General features: G+C 38.1%; 1 protein-coding gene across 5 annotated transcripts in view; it reads left to right on the top strand.

Annotated features, from left to right (window-relative positions):
• The window catches only part of Znf407 (zinc finger protein 407), a 424,361-nt gene that overhangs the window by 279,525 nt on the left and 127,589 nt on the right, over window positions 1-17,247 (top strand). For all 5 annotated transcript variants that reach the window (XM_048806658.1, XM_048806657.1, XM_048806660.1 and 2 more), the window contains one exon: window positions 8,363-8,541. In XM_048806658.1, coding sequence (XP_048662615.1) covers window positions 8,363-8,541 — 179 coding nt within the window. The remainder of the gene's footprint in view (window positions 1-8,362; window positions 8,542-17,247) is intronic.

The raw sequence follows: 17,247 nt of genomic DNA on the forward strand, positions 1-17,247 counted from the left end.
TTGCTATATCTTTATATTATTGGTTGATACTAACTTTCTGATTTCACCCTTCATTATACTTTGCGTACAGCATATATCTGAATTAAAGGCAGTTTTGCCCCTTAAATGATGTTTCAGGAAGAGGAATATAACCTATATACTAATGCTGGATTTTACTCTAAATAAGCTCTAGAAATAGTAGAATGCATTGTAGAATAACTGGTCATTATGAGGAGTTTATATGTACTCCTAGACTAGAGGAAAAGACAGCTGTCCTCCGTAATGTGATTGGGCGTGTGTGGCTGCAGATTGAATTTCCAGTGGCAGCATCATTTTTGGATGTAAAATAGCTGAATCTCAAACTGAGTTAATGGTAATGTTCTAGAAAACTTTTAGAAGATTCCAACAGTAGCCCTCATGTATATAAGGAGTTTGAATCATCATTTGGTAAATGTAAGTTGGAAAACCAGTATTTCCAAAGTAGTGTATTATTTTAAAATAATAGTTGAATTTGAATACATATATTCAAATTAACAATCTTGAATATTATATAGATATTTGCCTCCTTACATTTCATAGATCCAAGCTGACTCTCCCAGTACTCCAACCCATCCCATATTTTTCTCTTTAGATAATTTAGGTTAATTTTATATTTTGAATCATATTTAGGTTTCTACTGTTCTTAAGTGCATGTGACCTACATTTATTTACATAGCTTTTAGTTACTTTTACATATATTATGTATGCATGTGTCTATATATGTGTGTAGGGGGGTGGTTTTTGGTACCAGGGATTGAACCTAGTGGCTCTTAATCATTGAGCCACATCTCTAGCCTTTTATATTTTTTATTTTGAGTCATGGTCTCACCAAATTGCTGAGGCCGGCTTTGAACTTGGGATCCTCCTGCTTCAGCCTTGGGAGCTGTTGGGATTACATGCATACACCACCATTCCAGCTGCTTTTATAATTTATTGAGCAGTTATGTCATATCTATCTGGAATTTAATGTGAAGCTTTTCAGTATATCAAAGAAGAATTTAGCCACTACTGTAGTGCCATGCATTGACTGTCATATTTAACCCCCTGAAATTTGTTGCCACTCTTTCTTTATTCCACCTCTTAATTTAATAATCATAGTGTTATGGGTGTATTAATTTTCAAAACTGCAATGGTGCATTATGAAAAAAACACCTTTTTGGTTTGCTTTTGGCTGTATGCTTAGTCACATACATTTCTTAGATTTTTTTTTAGTGCTGGAATTGAACCCAGGGGCACTCTACCACTGAGCTACACCCCTGGTCTATTTTATATTTTATTTTGAGACAGGGTCATGCTAAGTTATCCAGGCTAACCTTCAACTTGAGATCCTCCTGCCTCAACTTCCTTAGTCATTGGAATTACAGGCATGTGCCATCAACCAGGCTGTTTAGCAAACTCTCTCATATCCATGATTTTTTTTAACCTGTCTCATAAAATTCATGAGTTTTGTGTTTTTTTTAACTAGATTTGTCTTATAAAATTCGTGAGTTTTGTGTTGTTTTTAGAACTAGCTTTTTCTATGTATTATAGAAAGGTGTTGAATGCACACACCCCAAAACAATTAGCCTTTTTACTGATTCTATTTTTACTTCTTTCAGGCACAATTTCAGTAAAACTCCTACTGTTGTATTTATGAATCTTAAATCATGTCGGAGCAGTACATGCTACACACATACATGCATTCTGAGATATTGAGATATCACTAGATGCTATCAAGGAAGTCCCCACCATCACCACAAAAAAAAAAAAAAAAAACCACCCAGGAGAGAGATGGGGATTCTCTCCTTTTGAGAAAGCATGGAAAAGGTAGAGAGCAATGATAACATGGAAAGGAGAATGAATAGAATGGAAATGATGGGTCACTTGGGAGGAGAAAGCTCTTGGGGCAGAGGCTGATTCTAGGACTCATATGATAACCTGCGAGACTCTACCTACTATGCCAAGACAGTTGTTAAATTTACCCCCCAAAAAAAAAAGAGGGAGAGCGGGAGGGAGCAAGGCAAAAAGAAAGGAAGGGAATTGGGGCTAGTGGGAATTAATATTTGCTCAGGATATCTGTGTGCCGGGAGTCACCTAGGAACTCATCATGTGCTATCTGTGACATTTTATCTCTCTGCCTTTTGGTTTCCTTATTATTAATAAGATGATCTTATAAATATGTATTAACAAATACATCAGTTACCTGATTGTGCCATAGTGATGTTGGGTTATTATTGACCCCCTCTCTCAAAATCTTGTGTTAAGTACAGATTTTTGCCATAGCAGCCAATAACCACAGTCCTATAAGTTCCTTCCTAATAGCTTCAGTTGGGCAGTTGTGATCTGGAAGGAAAAAGAGCAATGTGGATGATGAACTGGACCAGACATGACCCCCTGTAGCCCAGTAATGATGTTAATTGACAGACGAGCAAAAGAGAATAGAAGGTCCAGAATTAGCTTGAAGTTATTAAAAACATGCATAAGATGGGAATTCAAATCATTGGGGTAAATTGGACTTTAATAAATGGTGTTAAGAGAACTGGGTAACAGTCTGGACCCACACTTAATATACTGTAGTTCAATTTCAAAACCTTGTAGTATTTAACCTGACACAATGCACCTGTGTACAGCTACTAGAACAAAATGTGGGGCAATTCCTTCTTAGCCTCCAAGGAAGGAAATCATGAAATATGAACAAAATAAAAAAAAACAAAAACCTCTTCTTTTCACAAAATACCATTGGCAAAGTCCAAACAAAGCATGAAACAAAGGAAAAAATACTTGCAACTTCTATCATAGGCAAAGAGCTGATCTCCTTAATCCATAAGAGAATGACTAGTAACGCTGTAGAAAACACAGCAAAAACATATATGAACACATAAAGAAAGTGTAGAATTCTCAATATTTGAGAAGATACTTCATTATAAGATAAACACAGATTGAAACTTAAAAATCAAAACTCAAATGAATTATTTTTTACTACATTGACAAAATTTAAATGTTTCATAACATTCTTCATTGGCGAAAATTGTGCAGAAATAGGCTGTCTAGAATATAAGTAGTGCAGGTGTCAGTTGCTGCAGTTCCCCAGGAGGGCAATTTGGCAGAATTTATCAAAGTTGCAAAAGTATGTGCCCATTGACATTTGAAACCATTCCATTTGGCTTCATGAGATCTTCTTGGCATCCTAAGGCCTGGAAAGTGTTCCACAAAATTATTCGTTGCAAACTTGTGTATGCCAGTAAATGATTAGAAACTACTTCAGTGCCCATCAGTGGAGGATCAGTGACATGAGATCTGTTTGTATCCACACTGAAATACATGCACTGTTAAAAAGAGAGCAAACAAGGCTGTGGTGGGAGAGCAAGTGAAATGGGGAGGGAATCTGGATGCCCTTCTCTTAAGGAGGGGCGGATCCCCATGCTCTGTTGATAGATTTGAAAAGCCAGGTGCTGGCCTTTATTGTGCCCACAAAGTATTATAAGAGGAATGAGGAAAAAAGAATCCACATTATACTTGTGGCTTGAAAATGTAGTTTTTAATGCTCTAAAAAGGTTGATGAGAAGTTGTGAATTGTACTTATCAGATGTGTGGGTATGTGGTCTGCAGGAGAATGAGGACAGTAGTAACAGGGATTTCTGCCATATCCCTTATTTTACTCTCAGATGTTTAAAATATACCAATACATGTTAGTTCAACAGCTTCAGTGGTATTGGTTTTTAATATCCAAGCAAAAGCTAAAAGAATGAATAGCCAAAGTAAAAACAAGAAAAGGAAAAAAAAATAATTAGTAAAGCTTCCTTTTCAGGTTCAGTAACAATTTTAGGCCTTTTATGTTGAGGGGCGTGAGTGTGTAGTACTGACTAATCATTTTAGAGAGTTCTGGAAGTATTATTGTGTTTTCTTTTTTGTTTCCATATACATCACCTTAGAACATAATTTTTGAAAAAAAAATAATTCATTTGTCATGTCATATTCTAAGAAGCCCTTAAATTCATAGTTTCCATCCTGGATCCTTTTGGTAATTGATCACCCTCTGCTTTCCATATTGATGTACGAGTTGTCTCTAGGTGTCCAACAGGTCATATTCCAAAATTTAATTTGAAATTTGCTCTTAACTTGGGATGCTGTTTCTGTAAAAGTAGGGTATGCAGGTTCTTCTGGACCTAGCGAGTCCTGCAAGAATCCCTTAACCAGGGAGGGAAGCTGAAGCCTCTGCTGAGGAATCCCTCTTTCCCCGCTGTCTGTGCTTACCAGTCAGAGGGGTAAGAGCATCTTTGGCCTGCTGGGTGTCCCTCAGCTGCTTTTTTCTCAGCTGGAGGTCATCCTGGGCCTATAATAGTAGAGTGGAATCCAGAAAGGGAAGGGGCAGAGCTCAAAATTTTGACAAGCTGTTCCAGTCAATGAACTCTCTGTGTTGATACCTGCCTTCTCCTTTGTGCCAGCCCAAGCTGTGGGAGCTGCCTGCCTTTCCCCTCACTGTTTCACACTAGCCTTTAGGACTGGGCGTGGGGCAGAGGTAATGTAGAGGCCATGAATAGCTTTCTGCATTCCTATGTGAAATTTTTGTGTTTGTAGAATACATTTAGTATTTTGATAGTTTGAAACTATTAACCTTAGATTATAGTTAAGGAAAGGGAGTCTTGGAGAGTTGAAGCAATCGCTGCAGATGACAGATCCCTTGCATGGCAGGGCTGAAATTCACATGTTGTAATGGACCCCAGACGATCTGACTGTATATCTCAAGAGTGTTTCTCTGTGCCACAGCAGTCTGCTGGGGGGTGGGGGTGGAGGCTGGGGTCCTTCCGTGGGTTAGGAAGTAGGATTGGAGGCCATTCCAAATCCCCAGGGCAATGCCTGGGCCTTTCCTGCTTCACTTTTTCCTTCATTCAGAGAACTGTGCTCCAGGAGCTCTCTTCCCAGTTCCTTTCAGACAGCCGGTGTCATCGGTTTTTCCTAGCATTCCTCTACTTAAAGCATGCATAGAACCATTGGTGTGTTCTGAAATATTTTATTTCTCATAAATTAGCTTAACAGAAATATATCATGCTTCCCCCACAGGGAAACATCAGGTTACGTGTAGCTGGAGACAGACAGGACTATGCCCCTTGGCTTGTAATAGGAGCTCTGGGTGGCAGAGGAAGGAGGTTTACGGGAGAGGGGGGTCTCCCTTCTGCGCAGTGCTGGGCCCAGAAGTATCATCCAGGACAGGAACAGAGAGCATCCTATCTATGCCCCTCCATCCTCCAAGGCACCCACTCCATGCCGCTCAGGAGGGAAGGATTCGCAGGACATGCACTACACGTGTGCATGCACGTGGTGCATGTGGCATGGTACTGGTCGGGCTGCAAATAGCACTAGTTGCAGAAAGGGAGCACCTGTTTTCTGATAATTACTGTTGACTGCACATCGGGAAAAACTGAAATTCAAATGTCAGAACTCAATAATTGCCATCGCTCCCTGTGTGGAGATTGATGGAACTTGAGCCTCTTCTCTATGCCAGGACCTTTGCCATCTGAGCATGTGGCCCCTAGGTACCAACAGCAGGACCAAGGGTGACATCAACACGGGAAGCACAGGAGTTCTTTGTTCTAATTTGAAATAGTGCACATATCTTTCAGTTAACCTGCTGAAATGGCAAAATTCTTGTGGGTTTCAGTATACTCCCTGAGCTGTGCAACCATTGCCAGAAGCAATTTTAGATTTCTATTGTCCTAAAAAGAGACCCCATACATATTAGTAGTTATCTCCATTTCCCCCAAATGCATCCTTTTTTTTCCCTGTATGTATTTTTTTCTTATATTTATAACATAGAATTATACATACACATGTACACATGTATTATACAATAAAACATGAAGTATGTTTATATGAATACACACATCTGTATGTGCATAAATATATATGTATATGTGGTCCTAAATACCTTTTAAAATCTCATGTTCCAAACCACTTATTTTTTAACTTTATATTGTATTTTTAATTTTAAAAAACCCTTTTATCCATTTTAATCCTTTCCCCCACTCCTCACCAGTTGGTTTTTAGCACATTATAGATACACCCTAAATTCTATATACCCCTTATCTCAGTAATACTCTCTTGATGGTTAGATTCCACATGCTGTTTAGATACTAAAAAAATATTATATTTGTCCAAAAAACCCTTCTTGAAAACAAAATATTCTGTTTTCAAAGTCATCTCTTTCTTCCTCCAATGAATGTTCATATTACTTATGTTGTTGTCCATTTAGATATGCATCATATAATTGAAATGTGTTTATTTCAGCAGTTTGATTTCTTTATTTGGGGGTGATTATCTTTGATGATGTTTAATACCTAGTGTTTTATATAAGAAAATAATTTTGGTGGTACCAAAGACTCTATAGTCCTGATAAATAGTAGTAATTAAGTTAGTAGTAACCTGGTGTTTCTACACCCCAGTGTCAGTAAACAATGATGAATTTAGGGGGTGTCTGTGGTGCTGTTGAAAAGAAATTGGAGAGCAACAGAGTTAAAGCTGTCATTTGGAACAGTTCACCCAGCTAGTTGCAGAATTCAACTCTTCCTTTTTACTGTCACACAAGTGACATTTGTATTGTCCACCTGCAGGTGTTTTCCTTTACTACTTTTATCAGCATGACTGAGAGCTGTTATTCCAAAGATACACATGCATTGAAGAGGCTCTGCAGTCCTGTGCTGGTCTCAGGATGTGCCAGCATCTTTGCTATGCAGGCACTGTGAGGAAGGTGGCTGTGGGACACTTGAGAGCACGCAGCCTTGAAAACAGAAAACCTACCATCAGACTCTGCTTTAACCACTGAGTAGAATGCAGCCTTTCTAAACCAGCTCATCTTTTTGATACTTACTTGTAAGTGTCTCCATAAAATGACTTCACTAGTCTTGACCTTCCAGGTTCATGTGGTGCCTCACAGTTATCAGGCCATTGACAGCCCACGTCCATAAATAAGTGGACTTTTTTATTCTTAGACGGATTGTGTCTTTCATATATTTAAAATTCTAAAAGAATTTTTAACACCCAATGTGATAGAACTCTTTTGTTGAGCAAGCTGAAAACAGCTGGTAAAATCTGTTATTCCAGTTCTTTTTCCTCCTTCTCTTCTTTGTCTTCCCCTAAAAATGCATTTATTTGTATGTAAATCATTATTTGAAATATTATTTGAAAAATAAAGAGAAGTTATCATTGCTGTATAGCTGCATTAACTTTTTTACTTTTTAGTGAATTATATGTAATAGTAGGGTTAATTCTGACATATTAATAAATACATACAGCATAATTTCTCTATTTCAATCCCCAGTGCTACCCCCTTTCCTTCCCTGATCCCCTCCTTCTGTTGATTTTCCTTCTCCATACATTATAGTTACAAATAAGATTATATTTTGGGTGGTATATTCATATATGTACCCAGCATAATTTGGTCACATTTATTCCCCAGTTCTTCCTCTCACTTCTTCTCTACTGATCTCTCTCCTATTTTTGTAAGATTCCTTTCTTTTAAATTCATTTTATGCTTTAGTTAAAACATATAAGACATTTGACCCTCTATTTTCTGAGTCTTGCCTTATTTTACTTAGTTCAGTCCATTTACAAGTAAAGCCGTAATTTCTTTCTTCTTTATGACTGAATACAGCTCCATTGTATGTAAATACCACAGTTTCTTTATCTGCCTCTATTGATGGGCATCTAAGCTGGTTCTATAACTTAGGTATTGTGGATTGTGCAGCTATAAACTTTAATATGCATGTATCACTATAGTATGCTGGTTTCTGTTATTTTGGACAAATACTAAGGAATAGGATGGCTGGGTCATGTGGTGGTTCCATTCTTAGTCTAGCATCATTTCTCCTGTCACACTACCTTAGAGCTGTACATGGAAGCACCTCGCTTGGCAAAACTTAAAATCCAAAGACGCTTGACTCCAAAGTGCTCTAACTTCATTGATGATCATAGTACTTTCCTTCCATACCCCTCCTAAGAAGTGGGAAGCGAGTTCTTGGGGGTAAGCTCATACCTTCACTGCCCTCAAGTGGCACCAGAATAATTTGATATTAAAATAATATAGCCTGTGATTCCATCTTTCTGGCCAACATAGAAATGATTGCTAAGTAAAAAACCAACTTAGGAATTGGCATCAGGATTATAAAAACTACCAACTTACAGGATTGATGTATTGTACATTAATTATTATATAAGTGCAACACATGGAATTTTACCCAACACATAAAAAGACTGCATCAATGAGACTTAATATTATTGTTTGTGATACAGTGTTATTGATTTGACCATAATTCAATTTGCTTTTTGTTCTCACTTGTAATTCAATTTACTTTTCTTTCTTACTCCATAGGTCAAACTGTGCTGAAAATATCCGCAAACACATTTTACATACTGGCAAACATGAAGGAGTCAAGATGTACAACTGCCCCAAATGTGATTATGGGACAAATGTCCCTGTGGAGTTCCGGAATCACTTGAAAGAACAACATCCTGATATCGAGAATCCTGACCTCGCATACTTGCATGCTGGTAAGGATGGAAACTATTAAAATACTTATTGTTTTTAACACTTAATTGATCACAGTAGTTGCAATGCTCTTTGTACATTACCATGATCAATTTTAATGAAGTAGAGTGTAATGGTGTCTACCTTGAGATCTGTACCAAAGTGTACTCTGGTATTTGTATCACTTGTCTGTGAAAATAGGCCTTTTTTCAATGGATTTTATCATAGAAACAAATCTCCCAAAATAATCATCCTAGGACAACAAAGCAAATAACTGCAAATATTGAAAACATAGTGGAGCTGAAATGAGAGTTGTTTAAGCTTTATATTTTAACTAACTGGTAAAAGTTAATTTTTTGAAAAAATGTTTGTGATTTAGAATGTTATTCCCTATCCCTGTACACCATCATTTTCCAGTGAAAACCAGGCGAAGAGAAGAATGTGACTGAGGAGGATGCACCAAGCATCTCATGGGTAAAAGAGTGCTGCTCGCTTCCCAGAATTGGAGGCATACCATCACTCAGGTTTTGAGGATATGCTGGCCACGTGGGTACCAGGCTTGTTTTGGATTATAGGTCAGATACTCCAGAAGGTGTCATGCTCACAGGGTAATGCAGATCTGCTGTCACTCAGTGTTTTGTTTAATTAACAAGTTCCTTGAATCTTGATAGATTATGGGCATGGGGTCTTATTTGAAGAAGTACTTGACCATGAAGTCAACTTAAAAGTATCCCAAGATGTAGCCCAACAGCACTGTGTGTCAGTCCTGCCCGTGCATCCTGGGTCTGTTGGAAGCAGTGGCCGGACACAGTGAGAGCCTTCTGTCCCGCTTCTTCTCCCGTGTTGGCTGCATGACCTCGGGTAGGCTGACCACATAGAGCCTCGGGTTTGTCAGGTGTAAGTCTTTGTGAGAGGACTACCTAGCTGGGTCATTGTGAAAATTTTAAGAGAATGTTGTGGAGCCTTTAGCACAGGACACCTCGTGCTAGCCGGGTGCAATGCCAAGAGGGTGAGGATTCACATATTTGCGTGTGAAAGTCAAGGGATGCCCCAGCAAAAATACAAGATTGTTTTAGACTATTTCAGCAGTACTTTCCATATGACACCTACATTAAAAAAACTAGAATGTGGCGAGTAATTTAAGTTAGAATAATATTATTCTTATACCTTTGGTGAGGTATACATTAGAGTGCAATTATTTGTTTGCTGCTGGTGCATTCCGTAAGATTTTTCAATTTACGTTGAAATGACTGACGGATTTAAATGATGGTAGGATGTCTCATTTCACAGTCTCTGTTGTATGCAGGACCATCTTTGTAAACAAACAAAAGCAGATGTCTCTGCTCTTTCCTTTTGGCAAGGTTGTCACTGGGTTTTGAACTGAACTTGTTTTTCAGCTTTAGTTCACATAGATAAAATCAAGTTGCAGTATCTCTGGCCATCAGTACTGGGGGTTCTTTGTAAATATGTAAATACATGAGCATGGCAGCACAGATACTGGAGGCACAACCTGTGGGGGGACACTTCCAGAACATGCAGGTGAGGTGAACTGTGGTGCCCAGGTTGTCAGTAACATCCCTTCAGGTAGTGCTGCTCCACCTGCATCACAGTGCAGGACTGCCATCTTTCTTCCCCTTCCATTCCCCTAATGGGAAACAAGACCAAGAGGTTATTTGCCTTAAATAAAGTATCTCTAACTTTTAAAAGAAACAAATGCCAACATAAAGGGGACGATGGTGTTGAAGGTAGCCACGTGTTCCTTCTGTGTTTTGCACAGTAAGAGTAAACTGCTGTGCTCATGTGATACCTGCTCTGGTGATGGTGAGTGCTGCTTGGTGATATGCTTTGAAGAATCATTAGCTATAAAAAATTTAAGTTTTGAGTAAACTCCTACTTTCTTGTATATGCCTTGCTAATGAGTGCTTACTTCTGATTTTCTCTTTAAACTTTTGTACTTCTGATAGGGGCATTTTCTAAGACAGAGTGGCATCTTCACAAGAAGAGCCCCTATGACACGTGGATCTGTTGAGTGTCTGTCCTTCCTGTGCTGGCAGTAGTACTGTTAGTCATAGTTTTGTTTTGATAATTTGGCTCATTAAGACAAAACTTTAAAAACATGAAGTTTTTGATCCTGGAATTCTTAATCATCTATGGTGCATTTCAGTATGATAATGACATTGAACTGCCACTGCTGTTTACTGGGGTATTTGTGGTGGTACCAGGTGGCAGCTGAGCATCTCCTAGAGGGAGCTAGTGTTTAGTGCCTTCAAATGGCAGGAAGCCTGAGGGTGGTTGGAGAACAGTCTTAGCTGCGTTCTCCAGCACCTATCAACAAGCTGAGGATTTTGTAACCCAAAGCTCAGTGAAGCATGTCATGCAGTTCTTTCAATAAAAGATTGAGTTCAAAACTTCCATAAATACCCCACCTACTCAAATCACTTTATTTCTTTTTTTTCTCTCTCTTTTTCTTTTCTCAGTACTATGGATTGATCTTGGGACCTCACACATGCTAGGGTAGGGCAGGCACTCTACCACTGAGCTGCATCCCCACCCCTTTTTATTTTGTTTTGAGACAGAGTCTCTCTCATTTTCCCTACCTGACCTGGAACTTGCATTCTCCTGCTTCAGCTTCTGAGTACGGGAATGAGAGATGTGTTTCACCATGCACAGCAAATCACTCTCATCTATCAAGCTATTCCATGTGTGATAGACATCAAAAAGTCCATTCGATGGAAAACATATGACAGTAGCAAAGACTGCAAAGAGTGAGATTTGGGTATTTAAAATTTTAATTGAGATTGTATTTGGAAAATATACCTATTAAAATAGGTATTTTGTTTTTGTTTTAGAGCAATTCTACAGAAAGAGGTTTTTTGTGCTGTCTGTTCCCTTGGGGTCTCTACACTGGTGTGCAGCTGCATTATGGAGGTGATGTAGTCTACACAAATTACAGAAAACTTGAGTTTTCTGGAGACCAATTCAGGTCCCTGCTGTGACACTTTGTAAGGTTGGGTATCTTTAGATATCTCTGAGCTTCAGATTTTAGATTTATATATTCACAGACACATGTGCTCACATACAATGAGGAATGTGTATACTCTTAGAATTAGAAAATGTCCCTTGGTATCTGTGCGTACAGTACCTCTTGCCACGTTTCTACTGTGTTGCTTACCAGTACGCCAATTCCGCTTTCTTGCAAGCAGCATCTACTTGGCATTTTGTGCTTTTTTCTGCTCAATGTTAATCTTTTACATGAAATACTGTCTTTTACTTAGTATTTATACTTAAAATAATTATTGATATATTCATCATAGTCAGAAACCAAAGCTATCCAAATGTACATCAAGTAGAATATGTAAAGATTATACATTTACATAGTAGACTACTTATATTGGTAAGAATGAATGAACTGTAATTATGAGCAACAGTGTAATATAGATATCCATCACATCACTGGATGAACTAAGCCAGAATTTCAGAAATCTATTCCATATAATTTCATTTATATTAATAGAAACACAGTCAGAATTTATCTGTGGTCTTAAACATCAGGGTAAATTCTCCCTGTCGTTATCATCAATGGAATAAGTCCCAGTGGTGCTAGTCACATTCTGTTCTTTAGTCCCTGTGTCAGGACACAGTTGTGTTCAGTCTGAGAAAATTCATCAAACTCCTAGGAGCTGTGCACTTTTCTGTGTGTACTTTTTAAAAACATCCCCCTGCAGATTTCTAGAGCGGTCCATTTATGTCCACTCTAGATCTAGTATGATGAGTACTTACATTCACATTAATCCCTACAAATCTGACATTGTATTAAGAATGGCCAGAATTCTCTCACTGTAGATTACAATGTTTTTTCTGTTTAGTGTAATCATGTTACCTCAAAAATTATCTTGATTTGATATCTGCAGTTTTTGCAACCTGTCTTTTTTACTATCTTTCTTATCCATGAATAAGCTTTTTATTCACTATACCTTGAAAATTAATTGAATATGTCTATGTTTGTAGTCCCAGTGGCCTTCAGTCTGACTTTACACATAGTTCTCCCCAGTAGTTGTTTGACAGAATTCTGTGAACATAACCCCAAAGAAAGGGAGGTGTGGGGTAGGCCAAAGTGGGCCTCAGGAAAGCCCGCTGAGTCATCAGGGATTGGGCTGAGAAGAATGAGGGTTTTTCCCAAGTGAAAGACTTGTGGTTCTGCCTTTTAGCCCAGAGACTCCTTTTGCCACTGAAGTAATCTTCCTGGTTCCTGGACAGGTTCCCACTAGAACTCCCAGGGTTGTGTGTCCTTTTCCCAGAGTGTGATCACTGCATCAAGACTATAAGGTTTCATATTTCTGAGAATCCTAGACTTTAAATGTAGTAAATGGCTGTTTTCTAACAGTAATGATCAAATGTTGTTTGTGCAGGAGAAATTAAGCATTAAATGATGACATGGTATTTTTCTTAATTTCCTTTGTTTTTCTACTGTCATACTTTTGTATTATATTTAAATTAATTTTATTTTCATTGGTTCTTGTATATATTAAGACTTGATCATTGAAAACATACATTTGATTATTACATGTACAGAGTGATAACACATGAATTTTTCATACTCTCCTCACAAATTGGGATTTTCCTCTTCTTCTCTAAGATAACCAGTTTTTATATTCTCTCTAATGTGTTTTATTTATCTGTATTCCATAGCACTTGCTTCTTACCCAGTTATATAAGAATAGAAACATGGAAATTTGACTCTTATCAAATCCCCACATCTTTTTTTTCTCCCTACTGATAACTGATTCAGTACCATTTAAACTAAACTTAATTCCTTAATTTTATCCAAGTTTTTACTTAGGCAGGCTAAATTTCATATTCTACGTCTGAGCCGTTTGCTTCACATGTCACAGTTAAGGTTAAACAGCTGTAGCCTTTTGTCTTACCCGTTCCCTCTTAGCTAGCTATATTTCCAGGTTTCCTGGCATAAAAGGCTCCTTTCGTTGGTGTTCTCCTGGGCAGAGTCCTGTAGCACAGTCTTTCCCAGATTCCTCTTGGCCTCTGTTTCCACCCCTGCTGCTTTTATCTCCTTTGTTAGTTGGGTGTGCTGACACATGTCATGGCATCCTGTACAATAAGTCATTTTATGAGAAGGTCCAAAAATTTCTGGAAAAGCTGACAGGTTCTTATTGGTTCTCCCTTACATGAACCAATTATTGTTTCAACCTAAAAAGGAACAATTTTTTCTGACAAGATTGCCTTTGGTAAATCTATGCTGACTCACCCCTATTAAGTTGTACTTCCCCAAATGTATCATTAAGCTCATCCATAAGTATCATCTCACATTTATTTCCTAATATAGATGTTAGACATACAGGTCTATAATTTTCAGCCTCTCTCCCTCTTTCTTGTTAACCTTCAGACTGGATTCTGTGTTTTCCAGTCTCCTGGTTCTTTACCACTAACAAAAGACTTCCTAAAATAATTAGCAGTCCAACTAATGTCACCCAAGACAGCATCCCTGGATTAATTTACTGTTTTTCTTAACTGCTGCAAAAGTCTTTGTTCCTCTCACACTCCTGTCTCCATCCTCTGGCGTCTTCTGCTGTGTGATGTCCTCCATGTCCCTCACAGCCTGGCAAGTGGGTATTTCAGCATCTGGCCTTTCTCTTCACTCTTTCTTCCTCTCCTGCCTGTTGGAATCCCTACATTTAGGATGAACTGTCCTCACAGTTGTTGGGTGAATAACAGCAGAGCAGTATTTTTACCAGCCTAGCTTTTCCTATAATTTAATTGGTATCTAGGAAAATCTCATTCATGGATGTTTATTAGTAAATACGTTAAGCAGATCTTTAGATCTCACCGCCATTCCTCATTTTTTAAATAATGTTCTAGAATAGTTTTTTTTTTTCCCAAAAGTTTCTAATGATACATTCTTAAATCCTCTTACATTTAATCTGCGTGAGAAAAAATACATTCTAACTTTCCTTTTGTAAAAAGTGAAAGAGACCTCTAACCTGCTTGACCTTGTGGAATCATGTTAGAGAAATAAGTGCTGCTGTCTTTCTGGCCCATCCTCTGGCCCCTTCCCCTCAGCAGCCCTGCAGAGGGGGGCCCTAACTGTTGTGGAGTTCTAAATCCACACTCCATTCTGAATAGCTTCTTCTTAAGTGGCTAGGAGTAGCACTGAAGTACCATGTTTTCCACACCATCACATTTGGCCTTTCCAGTTAATAAGAAAGAAAGAGGAAGGGTAATCATAGCACCATGCTTCCCCTTGGGCCCTTAAATCTTCAAAACAAATCTCTCTGATAGGTGTTATTCCCCATTTATTGATTTTTAAGAATGGGTCCTTAAGTCGGTAAGTTGCCTAAGGATACATAACCAGAGTGTTCCTGAATCAAATCCATGGCTTTTTCCACGAATTCCAATACATAAACCACTGTCAGAGAGTGAAATTCTTATCAGGGAAACCTTGAAATTTTTAAAATTTCCAATTCACTGGTTACATGTGTTAGGAAGTAAAATCATATAACTTTTAAACCTGCATGATAAACAGATGTAACAGTTTCACGGATGTAACCACAGCTGGCAAGTCCAGAGCCAACCACCTGAATGCCAGACAGCGGAAGGCACGTGTGCTGGGTATGGATGTGGACTTTATCCCCATGGAGTTGGGTGGCTCTGAGCAAGGTCCTCATCAGTCTGTTTCTGTTCTCAACCACATAGTGACTAACAGGGTTTGCTTCTCTTTTGCAAGCGTGGTTCAAATAAAGTCAGAGTACACAATTAAAATGCAGCTCCTGTTGTGTCCCCTAGCGAGATTGCTGAAATTCATGAAAACCCACTCAGTTAACCATTTTAATGAGTCTCAGGCCCTTGGGTCACTCAAACTCATTGAATAACTGCATGATTTTTTTTTAAAAGTTTTAAAGTATTATTTAATTAAAGTCAAGTCCTCTTCACATCTATGTCAGCCAGAGCCTTCAGGAAACTTTCTTCAGTTCTTCTGGCCTCACAGCTGCAGGGTGACACAGGCACAAGGCCCTGCATTTGCCTCATCCACTGGTAAAAATGGAACCTTTACAGGGCGAACATTTACATTTGCAGCACTCATGAACTGGCTTCTGAAAGTTAAAATAGTTAAAAAAAAAAAAAAAAAAGGAAATCCTGATAACTTCATTTATCAAAATTTTAAGGGAAAAGTTGATTTTGAAAAGTTATAGTATAGCAATATTATCTTATCAAGTAATTGATATAGCTTTTACTTTTTTATGCCCATTTTTCAGTTGTTTAATTCAGTATGGCTTATTTATTTAAAAAATTTATATACCTACATACATGTATTTTGACCCCAACTAAAAGATGTTTTCATATGAGAGAAAAATAGTAGGTATTGACAAGCCTTGTTGTTTATGCTGTGTACCAGATTATTGTTTCAGGTGAAGCCATTTAATGAAGAATAGCATCACAAGGTTTTCAAATTATGAGGTAAATTTAGATATATTGTTTAGTTATCTTTGAAATTTTAGTTCACAATATAAAGTAATGTACATTATAACTCTTGAAAGTTAATTTATTTCTATTTTCAGTAAGTAAAATAACCATTGTAAAGTTTTCTTTTCAGATTTTTTAAGTAATCTTAAACTTACAGAAAAGTTGCAAAAATAATAGAGTTCTCCTGAATCCTTCACCAAACCTTCCCAAATGTTAACATCATGTAACCACAGTACAATTCTGAAAACCAGAAAAGTTAGCTTTGGTAGAGTACTATTTCTTACTCTATATTCTTTATTCATACTCCACCAGTTCCTCTACTCACACTGTTTTCTTTCCAGAATTCTCTCCAGGGACCAGCATTCCCTTTGGTTGTCATGTCTTATTGGTCTTCTTCAGTATATGATAGCTTTACAGTCTTTCAGGACCTTTATACTTTTAAAATGGATCAGTTATTTTATAGACTGTCCCTTAACTTGGGGTGGACTAGTGTTTACCATGATGAGGTTGAGGCTCTGCAAGAGGACCCCAGAAGGGGTATGCATCATATCAGGGGCATGCTATGACTGCAGGTAGTAACCTGATACTTATAGTTCATACAAATAGGCTATTTCTCCTCAAAACATTTGCCCACTAATTTTGACATTCATTATTGGTTCCTGTCTGAAATAGATCTGTGGTATTCACATGCTGACTTTACTTCCTTCTGTCTACTTTTAATAATTTAACTTCTGTAAGGAATATCTGCCCCTTCTCTTCCAATAATTTATTTGTTCGGCTTATTTCAGCATGGACTTCCTTGAAAATCATCATTTTTGGCCACTGGGCACTCTTTCAGGTGGGCTCCTGTGCTCTTTGATGTGTCTCCTCACTTTATCAGTATCTCTGTACTTTGTGCCTCTGTGACATACTTTGGGTTTATTATATGTTTTCCCTGCTCTGATCCTGAAGTCAACCACTTCTTGAAGGACCCCTGGTTCCAGTGATTGGAGACTGGTATTCATAAAACAAAATACCTACACTAGGCATATATACTGCTTCTGGGTGCCTCTCTTCCAGGACTTCTCACAGGCTGAGTATTGAATGCATGTATGAATACAAAACCCCAGCATGTCTGTGAATCTTTGTCACCTGGGTTAAACAAGGGTTTATTTTAATTTTCTTTTCAGGGGCGGGGGGAGAGTAGCGGTGGTGGTGAGGGATGTGACATACCAACATTACAGGCTCAAAAAAAAAAAAAAAAAAAAAAAAAA

This window comes from Marmota marmota, unplaced genomic scaffold, assembly GCF_001458135.2.
Source record: "Marmota marmota marmota unplaced genomic scaffold, marMar, whole genome shotgun sequence".
Lineage (NCBI taxonomy): Eukaryota > Metazoa > Chordata > Mammalia > Rodentia > Sciuridae > Marmota > Marmota marmota.